Here is a 24,237-nt window from a genome sequence, read left to right on the forward strand (position 1 = left end):
GAATGTTTCTGTCTGACTTTCTTTTGGTCCCTGAATGCGTTACCACCAACATTTTGTTTCCTTTATTAATTCTATTTGTCATCTTACAGTAATTTAAACCAAAAGTACAAGAAAACTGAAATCTCGTTGCTTGGTAACATGCAATGAAAAACATCCGTCCATATCCATAACATGTTAATATCGTTTCCAACTCGTCTTCAAAATGACATTTAAAATGATTTCTAGGGGATTTAATATTGAAGAAATGAATGCGGTGAAGCCCCCTATAACAACCCAGGTTAAACTTGGCTCGTCCCTGACATGCAAAGATCCAAAACGCAACAATACCTAATGGGCAGCAAATACTGTACAACTTTCGCATTAGCTTTGCTGCCACCTAGTGGCAAATACACATGTTGCAGAAAGAGCGCAAACAGCACTTTTATCGATAGAGAATGAGCTGAAGCACACACAAAAGGCAGTTGTGAAATTCTTTCTCAATTGCTGTCGATTAGGTTTATTATGAATGTTATTTTAAACAACTTCTGGGAAATAGGACTTTAAGAATGTTTCTGAGTGAGTGACGTTTATCATTTCCATGTTGGTATAATAAAAATGGTCAATTTGATTTTAAGTGTCTACCATTGTTGGTAAAATTTACAGAAAGGTACTTGTAAGAAAGCAAAAGTCCAAGAAAACCTCCAAGTGCTCGAGAGGTTAGTTTGACTTTCCATTCAAACTGACCTGAAAATTTTGTCGCCTGCACAAGAACAACTTGACAGGAAACGTTCGGTCAAAGGCAGTCGGTGGCGCGTCGATGCACTTTTCACCGTCGCTCCTCTCCACTCAGAAATGATTGCGAGGATTCTTTTCGGGATGATGCTGACACTTCTCCAACAAAGATGTAAGTTCTGCTCTAACTTTTTTTTTTTTTTTAAGCAGTTGTAGTCTGAATTGTTGATCTTTTGGCAAATCGACCACAGGAATTGAATGTAAGATGTCGAAGGTTTGTCAGCATTGACGCTAATGCTACTGCTTGAGCAATTTGCTGGTAATTCCGAATTGTTAACGATATTCTAAAATACTTTCTCAAGAAGTTATGGAGAACTACCATGGCATTGCAGATACAATATTGTGACAAGTGAATTCTTGTGGGAGAACGGCCTTCTCATATTTTTCTATCAAACCAGTTCTCACATATTTGCTGAAAAGATTGTGATCCAGTTCAGGCTTGAAGGCCAAAACTCAGGCTAGTAAGAAAATAGAAATTGTGCCAAGCAAGAATGTTCAAGTGCAGGTTTTTCTTTTTTTTTTTCTTTTTTTTTTTACATTTTGGGAAAAACAGGAATGAATTGCCTGCATTCAACCTTTGCTGACCAAGATAACTGACAATCGCACAGAAAACAGACACTTTTTAGCAAGCACGATTGGTATTTTTCATTGCTATTGTGACACAAAGTTAAAAAAAAATTGACATGGGCATTAACGTTTTGTGGATATAATAATTTATCAGCATCATGGTCTATCACTAACGTACACTAACGCAATATTACTGTCATTTTTTCTTTAATTAAAAAAAATAAACTTCTAGGTCATGAGTATAACAATTCAATAAGAAACAGTTTGGACACCGCCATGTGTCGCAGTACACAACATATTATTTCGAATTGTTGATAAGCATTCATGATTCCACAGGTGCCATGATGTCCCACTACACTCTTACACAGTGGCCAGCAGAGTTGGGCCCGTTGCATCCGGGGGACCCGGTCCACCTCCTGTGCTCGGTGCTCTTTAACCAGAACAACGACATGTGTGCGGGACGACACAACGTGCACTGGCTGAGAGTGGGATCCCGTTCAGGCCTTGTCCATGCCGATGGAAAGGCAAATGTAGAATGCGAGTTGAGTCCCAAACAATGCACCTATAAGCTCTTCATCAACGTCAGCGAGTCGGATAGCGCCACCTACTATTGTGCTCTGGAGGCCTGTGGGAACTTGATTATTGCAAATGGAACAAAAGTCGACTTGCATGGTAAGTACTTTATGTTCTTGGTAACTTTCGCAGGATGTTTGATTGTTGGGCAGATGTGCTGTGCCTTTGGGTCTTAAGACCTCCACCAAGAATTTGATCAGTTTATCAACCTGTTTTGGGTTTGTTAGTTGGTGCACTACTCACAAAAAAGTTAGGAATACTGTATTGGAATTTCCGGGGGAAGATAGGATGGATGGATGGGTGATTCTGTAGTTGAATGGATAGATGAATGAATGGACAGATAGAGACTGGATTGGGTGGCTACATACTATGGATAGATGAAAAGATGGACGGATGTGTAATTTAGATGGATGAATGGATGGATTGTTGGATGGATGGCAGATATACAGTCCGGATGGATGGATGAATGTATGGATGGATTGATACTTTAATTGGATGATGGATTGATACTGTAAGTGGATGGATGGATGGATGGATGGATAATGTGGATGGATGGATGGGGATGGATGGATGGATGGATAATGTGGATGGATGGATGGCAGCTATACAGTGTTGATGGATGGATGAATGTATGGATGGATTGATACTTTAATTGGATGATGGATTGATACTGTAAGTGGATGGATGGATGGATGATATGGGCAGATGGCTGGACGGGTAATTAGGCTTGGTGGATGGATTGTTGGATGGATGGTGGATAGAAAAATGCTGTAATTGGATGGATGATTTTTAACAAGAATTTGTCAATTTATGAGAAAATACAAGAAGAAAATTGTAGGATTGTAATAATATCCGAAAAAAAAGTTGTCTTGTGACAGTCAGAAAGTCAAGACAAGCAGTAGTGTATTATGTGGAAAAAATGTTAATGTTGGAAGAATAAGGTGAGTTAATTTATGACAAACAGGCATAAGCAAAAAGATGGAAAATACGTGGAAAAAGCTATGCCAAAAAAGGGAGGGGGGGGTCACTGATGCCGCAACAAAGTGCTAAAGTTACCAGAATTTGTCTCATTTAAATACTTAATTTGAAGAATTAAAGTTTTAAATTTAAATGAAAGCGAGGATACTCACGGGCATGCTTCCTTTGATTTCTTTAGAAAAAGTGATGGCAGTTGGTAGTTCACATCAAGAACTTCTTCTGGTATTCTCTTCCATCTTAGCCTTGAGTCTGCTGGTCATCGCCTTACTCATCACCGTCATTGTGAAAAACAACACAGGTAATGTTAGGCAGCGTTTCCCAACTCTTCTTGGGCCACGGCACATTTTTGACTTTGGAAAGCTTTTACGTCACGTCACGAAACAAAAATGTCTGAACAACTATATACAAAAGTACCTGCTATTGCTTGAAGTAGTATTGATTTTAATTACCTTATGGTAAGTAAATGTAATATAATGTTGACAAATGTGCAAATATTCTGTATGAAATAGCAACGGTGAGAAAGTGAATCATTTCCCGCACGGCAACATGCTGCGACATAGTGATTCAGAATCTGAGTGATGTCAGTCACTTAAGCCACGCCCCCTTTTTCATACCCCATTCTATCTAATTTTGGCTTTCCCATTACAGCGGTTGTTTCAACGGAAAGCAAGAACCCTGGTGATTTTCATGGACAGCCGACATTAAATGTTTGTATTCCTTCATTTAAGCTGCGTTTATTATTTTAAGTTGTTCATTTGACGTTTTTCCCCGCAGAAAGACAAAGACGCTCGCTTTAGCTCCGCTGTGGTCTTCACTGTGGCGGAAAGCAAAACGCCGAATGCAGCAGAGAGAAGGCGGCTCCGCTCACGACTTGCACCGGCCGCTCCAACGTGCTCAAAGCTAACTCACTAGCGGGCTAAACGCTAGCTAGCAATAACATTGTCAGAAAATAACCATTTTCTCAATAATGTAACTTGAAAATAATCATTTTCTTACAAATGTAATTATTTTATTGTATGATTAAAAAAATGATTGTTTCATCAGCACGTTGGGAGAAATACACCCTGGACGGGTCACCAGCCAATCGCACGACACTCATAGACATTTATACTCACATTCACTCACTAGAGTGACAATTGAAATAAAACCCAAAGTCTATTTTGTGTTTGAACTGTGATGCACTGCTACTGCGGATGCTTGCGGATCATCTAAACATGTCCGCCTCTCTTCTTTTCTCACATGTGGCTGTTTTCAATGTGCAAATGGAAGGATGGACAAAATATGTTGGTTTAAAGTGCACAACCGAAACTTGTCGCTTTCACGTTGTGTGTCTGTGGCCTGTGGTGGGCTTCAAGGTGACTATTGACAGGAAATGTGAGGGCAGGTTAAAGCTCGCTCGCAAAGAAACCGGCAAATCATCACAATTTGTCCTCTGGTCTTATTTAGGACGTGCCAGCACTTTGTCACCAAACTGCTGAATTACCTTCTGCAAGGGGGAACCAAACAACAGATTGCATTTCATGATACACTTTGGCCACATTGCAACAGCCAGTTAGCAAACACTCTTCTCCAACTAATCTCCTCCATTTGCCACCATGAAAAAAGAAGCAATCAAACTGTGATCCTTCGCCACGCAACAAGATGAGCTGGAACAAAGTGACAAAAAAACAAAGGCGATGTCAGATTTTAGGCTAGCAAAGAAAATGTCCTCACCTAAACCCTATTGAGCATGTACTGCATATGTCGTGTCCTGACATGGTAAGTAAGTTCACGTTACATTTTGATATTTTTATATTAATAATTAGTTGAGGCGTTGAAGTTTTGTCGCCACTGTTTACTTGAAAAAAGTAACGTAGTTAATTTACTGATTACGCGATCTTAAAAATCAGTTATTTTATTTGTTACTTTCAGCAGACGCTGACAATCTGCTTAACATAAAAATGGTGACTGCTTTTACCAATTTTTTATTGGAAGTGCATTTTTAACAGGAGTGGTTAAGGTTCAAGTTTTTATTTTGAAAAATACATAAAAAATTAACACAGCCTTTTTAACTTAAATCATGGTTTTTTTTTAGTTCTTAAAAATAGACTAAATGTTTTTTTTTCATTAAGAATATATTGTTCATAAAATCGATTTTTTTTTGTGGGGGGGTGAGCGAGTTGTCGACAGTACAAAGTGTACAACCAACTTTAAAATGTTAATTTTTAGCTGTCACAACCTCAACTTGGTATCTCTGTCTTGAAAACTTGACCGTCTCTACTTCCTTCATTGGTACGTACACGCAAGACGCTAAGGTGCTGAAAACATGACTTGGTGCATACGTGACATCACTTCCCCCAAACAATAAGCCGTAGATGACCTCATGACATCCAACCAAACTTTTCACTCGATAAAGAAATTGTCCCAGCACAAACTCAATCAATTGAACACAAATCAAATTTTCTGATTAACAATAAAACAAAACATGAAATACGGAAAAAACACTTTTTGTTGGACAGTGTTGATACCTAATATGGAACACAAGAGCGGCCTCCATCCCGTGAAGAGGAGTGTGTCTGAAGCACCCAAGCAGCACCCGCCTGCCACAGTGGGGGGCGGACGGGACTTTGTGGACTCAGGAGGGGAGCTACAGTACATCATTTACGTTAAAAGATACTCAGAACAGACTTTTAATTAGTTAGTTACTCAAACAGCGAGTAATAATCATTTTAGGGGGACGCCAAAGCACAAGCCGTCCAAATGGGACGGTCTAAAACCTTGAATGTCAAAAGGCCAAATGTAAGAAAACTGTGACCAAAATTTACATGCACATCACTACCTCTGCCCTCTTCAACCTCTGAAAATATCAAAACAATCATCACTGTATTTTGGATTTTATGGGCATTATAGAGATTCACACCAGAGAAAAATCTTAACTTGGTTTAATGTTCGAAAAGTACGACCTATTGCCAACAGAGTTACACCCACAGATGCTCTTTTTGCAGCAAAGCTATTGTTGCATCACATGCTTTAAAAAAAAAAAAAAAAAAAAAAGGAGTGGTGGGCAAACTTTTTGATTGGCGGGCCACAATGGGTTCTAAAATTTGACAAAGGGGCCGGACCAGGCGCAGGTGGATGGAATGTTTTGGTAACCTCAAAAATACAATTAATTTGAAATGAAAGTGAACAAAAGCATTACAACAATATATCTGTCTTTGAAAAACCACAGGATTTAGAAAATAAAACATTAACAAGGTTTATTCATTGAATTTCTTTCAATTTCGGCGGGCCGGATTAAAACGTTTAACGGGCCGCAGGTGGCCCCCGGGCCGTAGTTTGCCCACGCCTGCATTAGACGGTAAAATAAAATAATATTTGGTGCTGTCTAAAGTAACAACTGTGTCACCAAACTGTTATAAAACATTAAAAGACATAATGGACATAAACACGAGAACGTTTTGAGCCTGCACAGGAAACGGCCAATGAGAGATCTTTGAGATAGTTCCCTCCCCTTTCGTGTGATTAGTTTGAAGTGAATAAATGTGAGATGCTGTCTAGATGGACTGCTGTTCACTTGCTGAAACGACGACAAAATGCGGACGGCGCTTTCTCTGCTGCTTCTGCTGATGCCATGCGAAGGCAAGTCCATGCTCATGGAGTCATGTACGTATTGCACATCACTCTTGTTTACATCTCTATTTTGTGTTTTGATTTGTTCAGGATGCGTCGGCGGTCGCACTTTCACAAAAGAGACCAGAGCAGATGGAGAAAGTCTCTCTCTGGAATGTCCCCGCTATGAACGCAATGAAGTTCTTTCATGGATGCGACTTGCTTCCGGAACCTTTCCTCAAATTTTAGCTCATACCTTCGCCTATAATTCATCGCCAATTCATCGTGGGAAATCAAATCCTCACATCACAGCCCAAAAAGTGCCAAATAAGTTTGTTCTGCATATCAGTCCAGTGCAGAAAAGTGACATGGCCGTCTACTACTGTCTCAAATGGACAGACAATGAAATGACATTTTTGAATGGAATGTTTTTGCAGGTCAAAGGTAACTATGACAGTTTGGCTTTGAGGGAACAATTATAGTCGCACATTTCTCATGCATGTATTTTAATATACATCGCACAGCATTTTTTTTAAATCGTGTACTTTGACATAACGCTTTCATTTGTCCAGTGACCAACCTTGTTCAGTTTACGTGCACATCAAATCGATCTTTCTCCATTGAAATGAATCAAAATGCCAAATGTTTTCCATCTATCTATTTTTGAAACCGCTTTTTAAATGACGTGTAAACAGTCAGCAGCAAATTTAAATCTGAGATGGCTTTATGTGTCCCTTAAAGTCTTTTTGGCGCTGATTTAAAAATGATCTTTTTTTTTTTTTTTTTAGCACATCAGAATTTTGACCCACAAAATCTTGTGCAACCCTGATTTAATGTGTCGTAATTTATAGCCATGTTAATTAGATTACAGTTATTATTATTGAACAAAGGCAGATTCAGAATCAGCGTGAAAATTTAATCTAGAAAAATTCATTTGCATTTCCGATTAAAAAAAAAAAAAATTATCATTTATGACTAGTTTAATATTCCATAACATGTCCTCTTGAAAGCTTTTGACTGTTGTGCCATGCTTAAACTAATGTCGTTTTGAGGAAGTCAACTTGGAACACATTGGTCAGAAAAAAATTTAAAATTTAATTTGTGTTTCAGACACGGCACAAAGAGAATCCTTTGTCTCTGCTGTCACTCACGACTTGCGGTCTGACATGGGCCCACAAGGATCTGTTGTGAACTTCCGGTGCTCGATCCTCTCTGACTCTACGACTACGTCTTGCAAAGATGGACACAAAGTTTACTGGTTGAGAACTGGAGCAAAAGACGCAAACACCGGTTTCTTTGACGCTCATGAAGAAAAGATTAGAAATGGCTCCATGCAGAAATGCGTCCACGCTTTCTCAAAGAAGGTCAACTCCTCCAATTCAGGAACTTACTCCTGTGCTGTGCCCACAAGTGGCGAGATTTTTATGGGAAATGCAAGAAAAGTCGTCATTCGAGGTAAATAGTTTGTTTTCAATGACGCCAAGTGTGAACTTCAAAAAAATGCAAATCACCAGAATTGCTGCAATCATTTTTTTTTTTTTTAATTTTCAATTTCCAGAAGTCAGCTGTTGGGATTTCCATGCACCTGTTATCTTTGTCTTGGGTGCTGCTTTCGCCATCAACTTCATCCTGTTGGCCTTCCTCAGATACAAGACCAAGACAAAAAAATGTTGCTGCAAAGGTGTGAGTAAGTTCATGTTAATGCAATACAATACAACTTTATTGATATCGCGCATTCCACAACAACTGCAGCTGTAACAGCGCGATTTACATGGAATCCAAAATAGTTTTTTTATGACAAAGGTTCTCACACTTAATTTAAAAAAAAAAAAAAGGGTTCTCACGCTTATGGGGGGAGCATTTTCTCCAATCTAATCCAATATAATGCATCTCTCAATGCTGTGGGAATTTAAATATTTTCAGAATCATACAAAAGAAAAGAAAAAATATCACATGGACCACTTCCGATGTGTGGGTCTGCATTTTTTTTTTTAATGATACAAGAAAATTGACTGTAATCTTGTGAGCCCCCAAGCTTCAGCCCGCAGATCTGTTCAGGAATCGCTGCTTGATGCATTCTCTTTCTTCAATGTTCAGCATCTTTGCTCACTCATGAAGAAACATCCGGTCATGAGCAGCAGGTCAGTAGAAACGTTCCCCACTTGGTTGCCTCCAGTTCACTTTAAAAAAAAACACATTTGACTTGTTTTCTCAGAGAAGCGAGGACTCGGTTTATTCCACACCGGCCATCGTCGCCAGCGAATCGAATGCAAGAACCACCTGAGGAATTGATCACGCATAGCCATGCATGTGTTCGTGAATCCTAACCAGACCAAAAGATGACAATGCGTGAGCACTGTGTTGAGACCTTCGATTCATGCCGATTTTATAAGACCCTAACGGTGCAATGAAACATTTTTGGTATCTTCATCTTTCAGTCAGTCAGAAAATCTAAAAATAAGAAAACTGAAATTTATACTGGCAGTCAGATTGCAAATGTGATGATGAGAATGAATGGATTTGAAAAATGTATTCACGTTTTTTTTTTAATATTTCAGTGACTTCAATTTTCTTAACTCATTCAATACCATAGACGGATAAATACGTCAAAATCCATTTTTTTTTTTACTGGGCTGGTCGTGAAATGAGTTAATTAAAAACACGAGATTATATCTGCAAATGCATCGCAGTGAATGCTTCAACGTGGGCTGCAGCTTTGCATGAAACCTGTCGCAAATATATTGGCTTGTGTTGGATTCATTTTCAACATACAAACACCTAAATAATAAAAAGGACGTCACAAAGTAAATGCATTGTGTTGTTGTTATTTCACTCAGAGTGAATCTCCAGTTGTCAGGCTTGCTTCAAATGAATGAATCCCTTGGAAAAGAAGAACTCTAGAGAGGTCACATATATAGCCGAAACTTTGTCAATTGAAATATTATGCCGTTAGTTTTATGAGGGAATTGTAAAGTTTTAGACTAGCCTCGTCATCTGCTGACTTAAATCCTGTCGAGCAAGCAATTCGCCGACAAAAGGGTCAGCTGGTCACAGGCTGAATCCAGTTATTGTCAAAAAAAGATTTGCAACGACTAAATATTTCGCCTCAGACACATGAAACAATTTTAAGCCTGTCCGTTCCTGTACTTTTGCACACCAAAAAAAAAAAAAAAAAAAAAAAAATGCTGTCCGTCCAAATGTGGTAGTACGGGGGGGGGTCTCACGTTCCTCTTTTGGAGTCCAACCCAAATGTTAGTAAAATTTTATATAATCTCTCAAATTTATTGTGCGCTATACCAGCAATAAGAAATGAATAGTGTCAATAAATAAGGACGAAGCATTTTGATGACCCAACCTTGTTGTCGAATAATTCTTGATGTTTATCAGTGAAGTGACGTGCGCGCGGCTGTATTGCATTCATCCCAGTAAGACTGCATAATGAGCAGAATAGAGGTTGCGTGCAAGTTATAAAAACATGATCGAGTTCATGGAGAGGTGCTATTCTGAGAACATAATGCAAATTAATGGGTGGAAATATTTCCACTGGGTTGTGTCGACACAGGAAACAGCCATTGAGAGGTCTTTGAATTAGTCCCCTCCCGTTTTTGTGAATTGATTCAATTCAATAAACGTTCGATGCTGTCTGGAAGGACTGCGGCTCACTCGCCGAAGCAACAACGAAATGCAGACGGTGCTTGGACTGTTGCTGCTGCTCATCCCATATGAAGGCAAGTCCATGCTCAGTGACGATGGCGTCACGTACGAACTGCACATCACTCTTGTTTTCATCTCTGTTTTGTCTTTTGTTCTGTTCAGGATGCGCCAGTGTCCCCACTTTCACAACAGAGACCAGAGCAGTTGGAGAAAGTGTCTCTCTGGAATGTCCCCATTACAATGTGGACGTTTCCACGTTTTATTTTTGGTTTCGGGTTTTTTCTGGACGTTTTCCTGAATATTTAGCTCACGCCGACATTTATTCGGAAAAATCTCATGGCGGGCCATACAGTGAAGATCGCATCACAGCCAAGCAAAAGCCGGGATCGTTTGTTCTGCAGATTAATCAAGTGCAAAAAAGAGACATGGCGATCTACTATTGTGTTCAGTTCTTCAAATGGACTGTGAAAGGGACTTTTTTAAATGGAACATTTCTGCAGGTCCTAGGTAATTATGACTAACTAAAAGGTGTTTCATAAGTCTGTCTTATATCTCAATGATTGTTCAAGACATTACATTTAATTTCATTCCATTTCCCGAAATCAATCGATCTTGAGTTTTTATAGCAAAAATGTGAACGTGAAAATCCCCAAAAATGAATGTTTGTAATTCCATTTTCCACACGTTCAATATGCAAAGCCTGCGTTCGATGGCATACAAATTGCAGTTGATGAGATCTCACGCTCTTGCCTGACTTTTCTGATTTTCTTTGGGGAGCTTCACTGGAAGGTCTTTCAATCTTGTTCAACCAGTTTAGTTGAAAGAAGTTCTTTTTCAGGGGTACAAACACGATCCTCCTTATATGTTGCACGCCATTTCTGGGTGGTACTTCTGTCTAGTGGCAGAATTCTGTGGTGAGCCCGTCTCCGTAATTTATTCTTATCAAACTAAGACACAAAGTGGCATCATTAGTAAATAGAAATGAAATCAGCGGAAACAACATTTTATGAAAAAAAGTAAAGACATGACAAAGACCTGACAAGAACCATTGCGGCGGAAAACATGAAGCAAAACCGGGTTTATCTTGCTGTCCTTACAAGTTCCTAAGATAAGAGTTTTTGTCTCAAAGGCGACTTGTTTTTCCAGAATCTCCAGAAACAAAACCCTCTGTCTTTGCTGTCACTCAAGACTTGTGGTCTGACGAGAGCCGACCGGGAGACTCCATGACCTCGCGTTGCTCAGTCATCTCCCGCTCTGGGAATACGACTTGCACAGATGGACACAAAGTTTACTGGTTCAAATCTGGAACGGAAGACGCAAATCCCAACTTCGTTTATGCTCAGGATGAATGTGAAAACTCTGAAAATGTCTCCACGAAGAAGTGCATTCACACTTTGTCAAATAACGTCGGCTCTTCCGATGCTGGGACGTACTCTTGTGCTGTGGCCACATGCGGGAAGATTTTTATGGCAAATGCAACAAAAGTCGTCATTCGAGGTAAATATTTTTTTTTTCAATATTGCCAAGTGTGGACTTCATAAAATGTAAATCACTTGAATTACTGTCATGTTTGCTGTTGTTTTTTTTTTTGTTATTTTTTTTTTTTTTTTTAATCATGATCCAGATGCCGGCTGGTGTAATTTACAAATGCCTGCTATCTTTGTCTTGGGGATTGCTTTTGCCTTAAACGTCATGCTGTCGGCCTTCCTCATATACAAGATCAGGAAAAAAGGTTGTTTTTCCTGCAAAGGTTAGGGAAAGTGCACACAAAGACTCGAACACGACCAAGTTATTTTATTTAACTCCAAAGCTCTGGCTTGTGGCTCCTGTTTAAACTCTTTTAACTTTCTTTTGTCCACTCTTCAGCTTGTCAGCAAAGTCATGACGAAACATCAAGTCATATGCAGCAGGTCAGTTGACAAGTTCTCCACGTTTGCTCCCTTTTCATCTTCCTCCCTTAACACACGTGACCTTGTTTTCTCAGAGCAACGAGGACTCATTGGTTTATTCCGCGCCGACCATCGTGGCCAGGAATAGAGGCAAAGCGAACCAAACGGGTACGAGAACCACTGAGAGTTTTAGCACATATGCAGACGTCTGTTTTAGTAAATCCTAACGAGATGAAAACGATACAATGCGTGAAATCTCTAGCTTCCTACTTTTTGCTCTGACTTGTTTTGATTTATTCTGATATTAAAATACTGAAAGATTCAAAGCCTTATTAAAGTATCGTGTTTCATACACAAGGTAACTCAGTGTGCTTCATATGATTATTAATTAATTAATTAATTAATATAAGATCAGTTAGCTTTAATGATTAGAATATTATATGGGTACCCAGATCACAAATGTGACGATAACGCCGAATAGTTCTGGATAAGTTACTTGAGTGGAAAAACACATAACAAAAAAAAAAATATATATATATATATATATATAATTTTTAAACATCAATGCCTGATGATAATGACCAGTTTTCGTCACGAGCAATAATGAATGTAGAAATCTTAGCCTTTGACAGATGTGCTTTGCATGAAAGCTGTCACAATAATATTGCTTTTATTGTGTTCTTCTCTTATCACTGCAAACAAAAATACATAAATAAATAAATAACAGCTTGCAATAATTGTAAACCGTCATTCTGATTTGAATTATGGTGCCGTGTGCCCGTTCCCCCTGCAATGAAAGGGAGCCGCAGTTCTGTTCTGCCGGGCTTTGACTTTAAGAATCTCTTGAACAAGATGTCGAAATCAATGGTGGTCACACTTTTTTTTCCACATAACAAACACGTCACCCACAGGAAACTTCAACTTCCCTCGCAGCATCTGTGGCAGAAGTTATAAAGTCAGTGTGTGTGCGTATGTTTTTGCTTTCCTGCGTTTAATTAGTATTTGTGCTTGTGTGTGCGAGAGAGAGAGAGAGAGAGAGAGAGAGAGAGAGAGAGAGAGAGAGAGAGAGAGAGAGAGAGAGAGAGAGAGAGAGAGAGAGAGAGAGAGAGAGAGAGAGAGAGAGAGAGAGAGAGAGAGAGAGAGAGAGAGCGCTCGACTGGCTCAGGGTGTCTTTCTAATGAAGGACAATCCTGATAAAAAAAAAAAGAATGCATGTGGATGTGTGTTAATTTCCAGGTTCCATGTTCTACACATGTGATCTCCATTAGAACAGTCGGGTCATGCAAAGCACTCTTTACGTATAAACAACTCATGTAATTATAGTACATATGATGTTGTTTCATAATAAAAAAAAGTTGACCAGTAGGATTTGTTTGAATTATATTTAATAGCAAGCATTTATGCACCACTTCCACACTTTAGACTTGCCTGAAAACTATCCGATTACCAGCAGAACTAAACAAAAATATGTTGAACGTGTGGTCAAATTAGATCTGCATTCTTCAGCTGATGTTCCAAGATTTGAGCAAAGATTTGTCACGTTGACCTAACCCGGTATGAAATTCCACGTGAGGAAAACAAATGTGAGCTGACCGTGAATGTTCTGCTACATTTTTAAGCTTTTACATCAAAATAAATGCGTGGAATTTAGACCGCGACAACAGCGACCACAATCACAGAGGAGGCCAGCAGAGTTCCGAGCATGATACCGATACCAACTGGTCTCAGATCTTGTCCTGGAAGAGAAGAACACACAAAACCACAGATGAGTTCCATCTTGAGCCAGCATTTTAATTTCACTTAAACTACAAATATAAAGGTGGGAATATTGGTAGGGGGTGTCCCAACCCAACGAATGTGAGGTAGGTTCTAATTAAGATGATGTATATTGTAGTGCAACATTTATATCATTATTTTAATGTGTGGGGTGTTGGGTTAGCTCGGTCTAGCACGGTAACGCAACAATTATGTCATCCTTGTGCCCCGCACACATGACCAATCAACACATAATTACATAAATTGATTAGCACAAGATTCATAGCCATATATGAGAAAAAAACATGTTGGGGTCTTATGATTCAAATAAAAAACTGACATTTTTTAATGCATTGCTGAGGTATTGTCTAGTGACTTGGACAAAAAAATGTGATTGAGCCAGAGATGAGCTTTGGGTGATATTTCAGGGACCTAAAATTCTCTTTAACCTGTACAGGTGAACCACATTTGACCTCTAAACTTTTGAATGTCCATTTGTTCAATGTTTACTGTTCTTCCGCAAGGAGGTGAACGTCAAAATTCACAATTGGGCCGTGAAAGTGTCCAAGAACATCCACTTCGATGCCTTTTCTCTGACACTTCCAGTCTCTCTGCTGCAACCAGGGTTATAATAGTCTGGGGGGTTTATACTTAGTTTTATTTAGGTTTGACTTTATTTTTTAAACTTGAGTTATTTTTTGGATTAATAAAAATACATAAATAATAATAATGATAATATACAATAATTGGTTCATCTCAGCTTAGTTTTAATTGGCTTTAGTGTTAGTTTTAGTTTTTTTGTAATTATATGGAGTATTAGTTGAGTCCAAGAAAACAAATTAGTTCACTAAGTATTCTGTAATAAAGTAAACTGCAACTCTTAAACTGTTTGACCTTAATTCTTGTTGTTGTTCTTCTTCTAGATATACAGAAAAACAAAATAAATGCATCAAAATGAAGAAGAAGCGCAGGACATTTTCACTATTATTATAGTTAGTTTTGTAAACCTAAGATGTAGTTTCAGTTACTTTATTCATTTTTTTCTCATTTTGTTGACAGCGACTGTTTGAATTTCAATTCTTGCTGAACCAGGAAATTTACCGGTCCATTCAGAGATCAAACACCCGTTTGCGAAATTCGCTGTTCAGCTCCTTGTGATTGCATTTTGGGTTCATCTGAAAACTTCATCCAAGAACTGATTATCTAGAATTTTTTTTTAAAAAGTTTTGCCGTGTTTCACGGCACTCCAAAGACAATTTCCAGGAGGGTTCTGCAGTGTTACATTGTTTCGTTTCTGAGTTCATCTGTATGTTCTAATGCAAGAGCAAGAGGCTAATTTAAGACCCTGAGATGGTTGCAGACTCCGACCACAACAGGAAGTAATAAACGCCAGCCCATCTGAGAGAGGAAAGAAAGAAACTTGACAAGAAAAATAACAACTCATCGTCATGCATGGTAGACCTGTTCGTGAGGGTTGTTGTTTTTCTTGTTTCTTTTTTTTCTTCCCACTTTTACATTTGTACTCAACGCTTGTATTTGTGTTTGCCTAATGGTGAATCTGTACTTTAATGTTTCAGGTTATTTTCCTCATTATATTATTTTTCTGTGTTTTCTATGAGGTGGGAGGGGGGGTGTTAGGGGTTTTTGACATGATTTCAGTATTGTATATTACAATGCATTATATAATACTCCTAAAATGACAAACTCACTGAATTACCCATTGACCTAACTTTCGAATGAATTTTCAAATCCTAGCTGCACACTATTTTTAGGTCTCCTAAGTGTTAGCCAGTTGTTCCCTGTTTTTTTTTCGGGGGGGGGGTAGATACTGATAATTGAGAATAGTCATCCCAGATACATTTGAGTGTTTTGTTAAAAAATGATGACTGTAATGTTTCCGAGCTGAGCCATCCACAAAGACGTTTGCATGCGTAATCATCTAGTCAGCTCATGACTTTTTTTCATTGCACCACTCAATTTTGACTTTTAAAAGAGCATTTGGAAACATGATGTAACCACAGTTTGCGTTTTGTATTGACAGCTCTTTTTTTTCTGGTCAGAAGGTCTGATGCAGATGGTTGGCAGGTTGTGTTGTAGCGATTATACCATATTAACTCATTCAAAACCAGCCGAGTAAAAAAAGAAAAAAAAAAAAAAGGGATCTTTGACGTCTTTAGCCGTCAATGGTCGTAAATGAGTTAATCAGTGAGCGTGTCATAATCTAGCAGTTTTTTTATTGTATCAAATTTGCGGTTGAACATATTTTGGGGTTTATGATACAAGCAACACTGGAATAGCAATTTGAAACAAGCAATATTTGTTATCGTAAGCAAGATGACGTTATTTGGATTTACTCGCAATTTTGAAGATGTAGATCCTCAAACTGACAATAATGCCAAAAACAACACAATGCAAATGTTGGAATTTTCCAGAACGTTCACCTAAACTTCACTACTTCTTTGGATCGAGATCTTTCCCATGTCAGCAGGTATAAGAATGCTCGATCACTATTTTAAAGTGATACATTCAAAAAGCTAGATGAAAAATTCAGAATTTCAAATACATACGTGTCTCCACATGAGTTCCTTGGCCAAACAGGATCTCCCCACATGTTGCCACCGCACAGTAGTATGTCCCACTATCAGATGAGTTCCGTATGAGCTTGGACAGATGGTAGACACAGCTCCCTCCAGCCTTTTCCTCATCTCCATCGGTGTAAATGATGTGTGGTGAAGAGTCTCCCAATCCAGACTTGAACCAGTACGCGCTGCATTTGTCCGAACACAGGCTGACATTTTCCTTGCTCTCCGAGAGAATCGAACACTGGAGCGTCACCGATTGGCCCGCCTCGACGGACTTGGTTTGCGGAATCTGCTTCACGTAGAAGGACTTGTGTGTGGGATATTCTACAGGCAATAAAACTTTTAATAATATTTGTAAACAAAAGGCGCCAGGATACTTCGGGATGGCAGAACACGAGTGATGAGCACTGACATCAACTGAAAAGGATGACAACGCTTGTTGTCTTTGCCCCAAATGGTTTTGTTTCTACCCTTTGGTGAAGAAAATAAAGCCCTTTTCACACTGCACTTACTCTGTGTGAAAGTGTCACGCGGCAGCACAGAATGACGACGGCGCCAAGGTTGCAAGCATGCCCATTTTTGGAAGTGTTGACGTAGCCGCACCAGGAATTAAAAAATTGCTGCTGCAAAAGAAAGCCCTGATTTTGATCATTTGAAGGAGGAGGAGACAAGGAGAAGAAAAATAAAGGGAATGCTGCATTCGTCGCGAATTGTAAATGCGGTGAAACCGCTCTCAAATGAAGTATTTTTCAATTGAAGACGCCTCTTTTTTAATGATATGTAAGTACTTGAAGAACGAAGTGTTGTTTAATGAAGTAAACCACAACTGTCTTTGTAGCTATGGATGTACATCAATAACAAAATAAATCCATTTTAAATGCACCCTCAAAGTTCGTGTGTGATATTAATTGACAAAGATGAAAACAAAGGACAATTTTGCTAGCTACTTTTATCTTATGAGTTACTTTTAGTTATTTTTCGTTTTTGTTCAAAAAAAAAAAACAAGAAAAAAAAATTTGGATTTTGTTTTATTGCCTTTACGAACACACGGTGGCCGACTGGTTAGCACTATGGCCTCACAGTGAGAGACAGCATCGGGCGTGGGTTCAATCCCAGCTCCGGCCATCCTGTGTGGAGTTTGCATGTTCTCCCCGTGCTTGCGTGGGTTTCCTCCGGGTACTCCGGTTTCCTCCCACATTCCAAAAACATGCATGGCAGGCCGATTGAACACTCTAAATTCCCCCTAGGTATGAGTGTGAGCGCGGATGGTTGTTCGTCTCTGTGTGCCCTGCAATTGGCTGGCAACCAGTTCAGGGTGTCCCCCGCCTACTGCCCGAAGATAGCTGGGATAGGCTCCAGCACCCCCCGCGACCCTAGTGAGGAGAAGCGGTATAGATAATGGATGGATGGATGGATGGAAGCCTTTACGAACATTTTTTTAATGAACTTTTTTTTATTATTGTTTTATTTATTTCATTAGTGGGCAGTCAAGGCCTTCTCTGCTAGCCCAACATAATCAAGAAATCATGATCATTTACTTCACATTGATGTCATTATATATGCTAGTGATGAATTTTTAGGTTAGAGTTTTTATCCAATCAGAATTCAGCCAGCTTTGTTGCCAGGTAGATTTCATAATACCAATCGCACGCACTGTTCGTCCGAGGTCTTCAGATACAATCATGCGGATGTTTGTTCTGTGTAAGTAAGGGGGCTTTTACAGTTGCGATAGCCGATCAGATCACGAGTTGATGACAGTAAGGCCTTCTCACGGACCTTACGTTGAAGGTGAAGAACGCGTCTTGTGATTGGCTACTCACTCGTGAGGGAGCAGCGCTATGTGAAATCAACACACACTGTTGGAAAATCTAAACTATATTCTTGCTTTTTGAAACCACAATGGCCAAAGGCGGTAAAAGTGTGGATTTAATTGCAGATACACTTGCGAGGCCATTTTCAAGACGGACCTTTCAAGAGAAGCTAGGTCGTCCAACACTCACTCAGTGCATAAGTGTGTTTCTGCATATTATTTCTCCGGCTATGGTGTCATATATGATGGTGCTATGGAGGGTATTTATTGAAGTTGGACTAAATCGGACTTCACGGCAAGCCTGGGTGTGAAATGCACGGCCCGCCACTGCTATAATTACTTTGGTTTCCGTCCCTCACCACATACCCAATGAATTGGTTTCTCAACGGCGCGCTGGGTGCAGGGTGAAGACGGCCTAAATCGAGTGAATATCATAAATATTTGAAGGGAGAAAATTGCAAGATCGCCCCAAAATGATCTTTCAGGCCATTGCTTTCAAAATCCCTCTGCTTTTCTTAAATGACGTGTAAAGATTTACCAACAGTGCCATCGGAGAAAGTCTTTTGCCACCGAGAAGTACATGCAACATCATCTTGAAAGGTCTTCGGAAGACAATGAAGGAAGGAGCCATTTTACCTTTCACAAGCAAATGCGTGCTGTCAATGAACTGCATGTTGTACGAGGTCCCAGCTTGGCAAGTGTACATCGCTTCGTCTCCTTTGTTCACATTGGTGATGTTTAAAAAGTAAATGCCACCAATGCACGCGCTATGGAATCTGCCATTCATGAAGTGACCTCGAAGGGATAATTCTCCAAAGTAACCCCCCACGATCGTTTCGATCATGACACCGACCTTGATCTTGTACCAGTAGAATATGTCTCCCATACTGTCGCGGCGCGGGCATGTCAAAGTGACGTTAGCGCCAACTTCCACGGTGACCAAAGACACCGACTGCAGTGCTTGGATCACAGCTGAGAAAATAAAATGGGAAAAATAGTTTGCAAATCAGAGAGACGTTGATATTCCAAAAGTCATTCGAACGATGCGGCACTCACACAACGTGCTGAGAAGCACGACGGCAGTCAGTCTGGTTGTCATCGTGACAGGCCGCCTTGAGTGTTGTCTTTCCGCCGTCACAAGAACGTCTGTGGGTTGCAAACTGTTGTGACACTTAAATGCAGAAAATTGACTTCCGCTGCATTTTTTTCTGAGCAAACTAGTGACCCATTTTTTTTTTTATTGAGCTCTTCGATGGGCCTGAAAAAAAATTTTTTTGTTCGGGCACCACTACTCAATGATAAATGACGTTTCAAAGGTTTTCCATCCATTTTCATATCATGTGATGGATAGCCGCAATGTCAACACCTCAACAGTTACGTTTCTGATCCCTTAATTTTTTTTGTTCTTTTCCTTTTTTTTTTTTTTAAGGTGAAGGAATGATTTTCCTTGATTGTCTTTGACAGACTTTAAATCATGACTATAAACATAGCAATAATTCATCTCAATGGTATCAAATTTCCCACCTTTGCTCAGTCTATCATGTCAAGGACTATCTCCAATCAAACACCTGATTGCAATAATCAAGATAGTTCTTGATTACTGGAAACAGATGTGTTAGAAGAGGGAAACATCTAAAACATAGAACACTACGGCTTTACTTTGACTTCATGGGAAATAAGCATACAGCATTGTGAAATCACAACACATTGCGTATTGAATTCAAGACTTGTTATTTATTGTTTGCGCAGATGAGTGCTGCATCAACATCGCTGCATACCTGAAAATAAACAATAAAATGTAGCAATATATTTGCAATAGTTTTTGTAATAGTTTTCAGGTCAAGCTCTAGCTCATGATGATGCTTTCCGACATGACATCTGCAAATACAACCTCAAACGATTAACACAATTTTTCATGAAGAAAATTGATCGTCTATAACGGGGGTGGGCAAACGTTTTGATTGGCGGGCCACAATGGGTTGTAAAATTTGACCGAGGGGCCGGACCAGGAGCAGATGGATGGAGTGTTTTAGTAACGTCGCCTCATCTGAGAAAAATAAATACATTTAATTTTAAATGACAGTGAACAAAAGCATTACAACAAAATATATGTCTTTGAAAAAACACAGTATTTATAAAATAAAACAATAACAAGGTTTATTCTTTTAATTTTTTTCAAGTTTGGCTTAAAACGTTTTAAGGGCCGCATGTGGCCCCCGGGCCATAGTTTGCCCACGCCTGGTCTATAATCATTGATTTAAAACAAATGAGATACTTTTCATTAGTAACTTTTTCTAAACTGTTTGTCATTTCGTCTCATGAGGATTTAGTTCCCAAAACGGATGTCGGAATATGTACAAAATTCCTCTGGACTTCTCTCATTCGTCTGGCGCGCTTTGACACTTTGCCTGCCGATGATTTTCGGCGCCGAATAAACCAAAGAATCCTCGTCTGTCTGAGAAAACAAGTCACGCGTGTCACGAGAAGAAGCTCAAAAGGGGAACAAACATGCAGAGAATTTTTACGCTGACCTGCTGCACATCATTGGATGTTCCTTTATGAGTTTGCGGACAAGCTGCACAAGAAAGAAAGAAAATCCATCATGCAGTCATAAGGGAGCCGCAGCTTTGAGATTCTCAAAATAATTTGTTATAAATGATGTAGTAACATTTGAAAACAAATTATACCGCTGCACCAATTATGCAATTATTCATCTCTGACCGTAGCTTTAGGCCAATAAAAAGCTTATATATGATTGTAATGTATCATTAATAACATTTTTTTTTTTTTTTACAAAACGTGAATTATTCCAGGAATAAAGTCCTATATTCTTTTTACACCAAAAAGCATTAGTTTTTTTTTTCCTTAGAGAATAAATGTGCCTTATCTTGAAACAGATATGTAATTGGACTGCAATGAAGTCGTCTTTTTAAAATTCACTTGTTAAAATGACTTTTTTTTCCCCCCTTCTTACGTTTGACATGAATGTCATAATATTATGACTTTTGAAAACTCTGACGTGTTTTGGCAACTTTTCAATTCTTTAACATTTAGAGCTACACGTGGCGGTTATGTTTAATTGCTGTTAAGAATCTGATGAGATTCTAGAAAGGAATTCTCTCTGGACCCAAAACGTTTTGAGAACCCCTACGATGATGATAATAAAAAAAAATGTCTCGATTCTCTTACCTCTGCAGCAAACGCATCTTTTTGTCACACTTATTTTGATGAGGAAGGCTAAAGACACGACGCTTACTACGGCCAAAGCTGCACCCAAGACATAAATAACATTTTGGTGTGACTCACACCCGCTGCCATTTGGAACTGAATGATAAAAGAAAAAAATACAACAAAAAAAATCATTTTCAAATTAAAGCACACAAGTGACAACACCGAAGTTGAAATGTTTACCTTTGGAGTTGACTTTTCCTGGATTTTCCATCAAAATCTCACCACATGCAGCCACAGCACAGTAGTACGTGCCAACATCGGAGGAGCTGACGTCCTTTGAGAAAGCATAAACGCATTTCTGCAACGAGCCCATTTTTTCGTTTTGACATTCTTCTTGAGCGTAAATAAAGTTGGGATGTGCCTCGTCTGTTCCAGATCTAAACCAGTAAACTTTGTGTCCATCTGTACACGTTTTATTCCTGAGAGGTGAGAGAACCGAGCACCGTGAGGTCTCGGACGGTCCTGTTCGGCTCTCATCTGTCCGCAACTCTTGAATGGCAGCAGCTGGGTTCATGTTATTAATTATGAACAGAAATGTAACGAATGAAACATTAGATTTTCACCAAAAACCGACTTACCTACTTTCCCTTTGACCTGAAGAAATGTTCCACTCAAAAAGACCAATTCCTGTTTAATCACTTTCAAACAGTAATAGACTGCAATGTCCATTCTCTGCACGTCACTAATTTGCAGAACAAACTCCCCTGGTTCTTGTTTGGCAGTGAGGCGATTTCCACTGTCTAATGTGTTGTTTTTAATAAAGATTGACTTGATAGCTGGCGTTCCAAATAAAAATTCAGGAAAGGTTCCAGAAACAAGTCTGATCCAAAAAAGGCTCCCATACAAATTTTCTTCACGGGGACATTTCAGAGAGACACTTTGCCCAACCGCAGTCATCTTTGTCATAAATTTGGGATGACCGATGCATCCTGAGCAGAATAAAAACAAAAAATAGAGATGTATGACTCCAATGGCCCTAAGCATGGACTTGCCTCCAAATGGGATTAGCAGATGAAGCCCCGTCTGCATTTTGTCTCCGTTTCAGCAAGTGAACAGCAATCCATCTCGTCAGCATCACACCAAATGGGAGGGGACCATTTCGCAAACCACTCATTGGTCTTTTCCTGTTCAGGCTAAACCCAGTGAAAATGTGCCCATAAAAGTTTGCAGCGCGTTTGCGCTACGTTCTTAGAATTAATTCTCTCTTTGAACTTGACATCATTTATTTACTTACTTAATACTTTATATTAATTTCTCTGCTAAATGCAATACATCCACATGCTCATCACTTAATAATCTATGAAGCATTTGTGCTGAATTGGATGTTCTTTATTAATTGTTTCAATGATATGTTACAATATGGTTTGACAATTTCCCTTCTGTAAAATATAACGCACAATTGATGAAAATAAACAAAAATGTTTACTTTTATGGCTTTTAACATTTTATTAAACAAAGTGAGCAGACAACAGCGACCGCACAATGGAGAAATTTGGCGAGCAAATACCTTCCCTGGGATCCTCATTTCCCTTTTATTGCAAAAATAGCCTCTGACAATACATGCATGTTATATTTTCAATTAAAGTGGGTTTTATGCACGACCAAATGCAAATCACTCGCCATGACATCGGCGATCCAGACGCTAAGATGGAAAACACGCGGCTCGGAGTTACACTTGTCGCTTACCTAATTATGTTCCATGTGGGAACTTGATACGCCACTGTAATGTAGCGGAAAAATCAAAATAAATGTACATCTGATTTTATTTATTTTTTAATAATAATAATAATAAATTAGATCTGGAAGCGCCTTTCAGGACACTCAAAGACGCTGTACAGAGTAAAATACAAAATAAAAACACAAATAGGGGTAAAAAAAACTAAAGTGGATGAGGGACATATCTGGACTTAGAGCGACTAGTTAAGGCGGAACAAATGGGTTTTGAGTTCAGTTTCCACATTTTGGTCCCGACCTACCAGTTGAGAAACACTCCATTTGATTATACAAAATGTTTCATGTTACAATTGCCTATGTCTATCAGAAATGATGTTTTTCCAAATTTTGTGATTTTTTTTTTTTCAATTAAATGAGATTGCGCCGGGGTGGGAGCGAACAAAGCTGACTTGCTTCCAGCCAATAGAAGCGGTTCCTCTCTTTTCCTTTAAATTCAGCACAAGTGAGGTGTATGGTCTACATGGCTGAAGCTCAAACGGACTCTCTGAAATCCATGCAAGAGTTCAATGCACCAAAAAATGTAATTTATAAGGAACTACAAGATCTACCCATGTGCATTAATGTTGCTGTGAAATTGGCACTTCTCTATGCGTCCATGTAGCACAAAAAAAAAAAAAAACATTTCAATGGTGTAATTTTCCCCCTTAAGTTTATCACCCCCAAAGGTATAGGATATCTTAGAGTATTTTGTATTTTGTCCTCACTGCATGACCAACATGCATCTTTTTGAAGTGTCAGCAGCCATCTGTGGACAACAAGTGGGACCACACTACTTATGGATGCTCTATAATTTTGAAGCCAGATGTTCTTGATCAATGGTTTTGCGGACTTATTTTCTCATTCAGTCGCGAACATCGAGTTAGTCTACAATGCCGTAGCAATTGTATTTTGGCAAAAATCCAATATTTTCATTTTTATCATTATGTAGCTTTTTTGACAAACACAAAGAAGAGTTCAACGAACTTTATATAGGGGATTGTTAAAATCTACATTGCCAGTTGTAGAAGTATTGAAAGTAGTAATATTAGTAGTAGAGTGTGTTATGCAAAAATCTCCTATAAAGTAACAGTGATGGTAAGAGAGGAAGAAGTGTGAAGTAGTCTGT

General features: G+C 39.0%; 4 protein-coding genes across 14 annotated transcripts; 3 read left to right on the forward strand and 1 right to left on the reverse strand.

Annotated features, from left to right (window-relative positions):
- The first annotated feature begins 772 nt into the window (after positions 1-772).
- Positions 773-3,971, forward strand: LOC148338552 (uncharacterized). The gene is made up of 5 exons (XM_088294729.1): positions 773-883; positions 1,675-2,010; positions 3,068-3,187; positions 3,538-3,596; positions 3,664-3,971. Exons 1-5 carry the CDS (start codon positions 832-834, stop codon positions 3,799-3,801), a joined length of 705 nt encoding a protein of 234 aa, XP_088150855.1. The 5' UTR covers positions 773-831; the 3' UTR covers positions 3,802-3,971.
- A 2,460-nt stretch (positions 3,972-6,431) lies between these two features.
- Positions 6,432-9,286, forward strand: LOC148338553 (uncharacterized). Of its 4 annotated transcripts, none has more exons than XM_088292441.1 (5): positions 6,432-6,531; positions 7,588-7,932; positions 8,036-8,164; positions 8,575-8,618; positions 8,693-9,286. In XM_088292441.1, the coding sequence occupies exons 1-5, from the start codon at positions 6,462-6,464 to the stop codon at positions 8,759-8,761; spliced, it is 657 nt and encodes a 218-aa protein (XP_088148567.1). In that variant the 5' UTR covers positions 6,432-6,461; the 3' UTR covers positions 8,762-9,286. The 4 variants fall into 4 exon arrangements, with proteins under 4 accessions (XP_088148567.1, XP_088148564.1, XP_088148566.1 ...); XM_088292438.1 differs by lacking the exon at positions 6,432-6,531 and adding an exon at positions 6,593-6,921; XM_088292440.1 differs by lacking the exon at positions 6,432-6,531 and adding an exon at positions 6,593-6,921 and having other exon boundaries at positions 8,036-8,158.
- Positions 8,292-22,456, reverse strand: LOC148338554 (uncharacterized). 8 transcript variants are annotated; one of them, XM_088292428.1, is made up of 7 exons: positions 21,977-22,454; positions 21,579-21,902; positions 21,357-21,491; positions 19,224-19,313; positions 18,804-19,139; positions 16,343-16,678; positions 13,395-13,756 (listed from the first exon to the last, which is right to left on the reverse strand). In XM_088292428.1, exons 1-7 carry the CDS (start codon positions 22,425-22,427, stop codon positions 13,668-13,670), a joined length of 1,761 nt encoding a protein of 586 aa, XP_088148554.1. In that variant the 5' UTR covers positions 22,428-22,454; the 3' UTR covers positions 13,395-13,667. The 8 variants fall into 8 exon arrangements, 7 of the variants coding, with proteins under 7 accessions (XP_088148556.1, XP_088148555.1, XP_088148554.1 ...); XM_088292427.1 differs by having other exon boundaries at positions 16,343-16,681; positions 21,977-22,453; XM_088292432.1 differs by having other exon boundaries at positions 16,343-16,681; positions 21,579-21,672; positions 21,977-21,995.
- Positions 10,051-12,488, forward strand: LOC148338555 (uncharacterized). The gene is made up of 5 exons (XM_088294026.1): positions 10,051-10,638; positions 11,278-11,628; positions 11,756-11,881; positions 11,998-12,041; positions 12,116-12,488. The coding sequence occupies exons 1-5, from the start codon at positions 10,200-10,202 to the stop codon at positions 12,245-12,247; spliced, it is 1,092 nt and encodes a 363-aa protein (XP_088150152.1). The 5' UTR covers positions 10,051-10,199; the 3' UTR covers positions 12,248-12,488.
- Positions 22,457-24,237: the final 1,781 nt, after the last annotated feature.

This window comes from Idiotropiscis lumnitzeri, chromosome 4 (assembly GCF_059441095.1).
Source record: "Idiotropiscis lumnitzeri isolate Australia: NSW breed Sydney's pygmy pipehorse chromosome 4, RoL_Ilum_1.0, whole genome shotgun sequence".
Taxonomy (NCBI): Eukaryota; Metazoa; Chordata; class Actinopteri; order Syngnathiformes; family Syngnathidae; genus Idiotropiscis; species Idiotropiscis lumnitzeri.

Excerpts from the sequence above, each read along its gene's own strand:
- LOC148338552 (XM_088294729.1), top strand. The coding sequence starts at position 832 with ATGATTGCGAGGATTCTTTTCGGGATGATGCTGACACTTCTCCAACAA. Across the intron at positions 2,011-3,067 it reads AACAAAAGTCGACTTGCATG|AAAAAGTGATGGCAGTTGGT; the intron begins GTAAGTACTTTA and ends TGATTTCTTTAG. Across the intron at positions 3,188-3,537 it reads CATTGTGAAAAACAACACAG|CGGTTGTTTCAACGGAAAGC; the intron begins GTAATGTTAGGC and ends TTCCCATTACAG.
- LOC148338554 (XM_088292427.1), bottom strand. The coding sequence starts at position 22,427 with ATGCAGACGGGGCTTCATCTGCTAATCCCATTTGGAGGCAAGTCCATG. Across the intron at positions 21,903-21,976 it reads TCAGGTCAAAGGGAAAGTAG|CTGCTGCCATTCAAGAGTTG; the intron begins GTAAGTCGGTTT and ends ACATGAACCCAG. Across the intron at positions 19,140-19,223 it reads CGTGCTTCTCAGCACGTTGT|CTGTGATCCAAGCACTGCAG; the intron begins GTGAGTGCCGCA and ends TTATTTTCTCAG.
- LOC148338553 (XM_088292438.1), top strand. The coding sequence starts at position 6,690 with ATGCGACTTGCTTCCGGAACCTTTCCTCAAATTTTAGCTCATACCTTC. Across the intron at positions 6,922-7,587 it reads AATGTTTTTGCAGGTCAAAG|ACACGGCACAAAGAGAATCC; the intron begins GTAACTATGACA and ends TTTGTGTTTCAG. Across the intron at positions 8,165-8,574 it reads ATGTTGCTGCAAAGGTGTGA|CATCTTTGCTCACTCATGAA; the intron begins GTAAGTTCATGT and ends TTCAATGTTCAG.
- LOC148338555 (XM_088294026.1), top strand. The coding sequence starts at position 10,200 with ATGAAGGCAAGTCCATGCTCAGTGACGATGGCGTCACGTACGAACTGC. Across the intron at positions 10,639-11,277 it reads AACATTTCTGCAGGTCCTAG|AATCTCCAGAAACAAAACCC; the intron begins GTAATTATGACT and ends TTGTTTTTCCAG. Across the intron at positions 11,629-11,755 it reads AACAAAAGTCGTCATTCGAG|ATGCCGGCTGGTGTAATTTA; the intron begins GTAAATATTTTT and ends ATCATGATCCAG.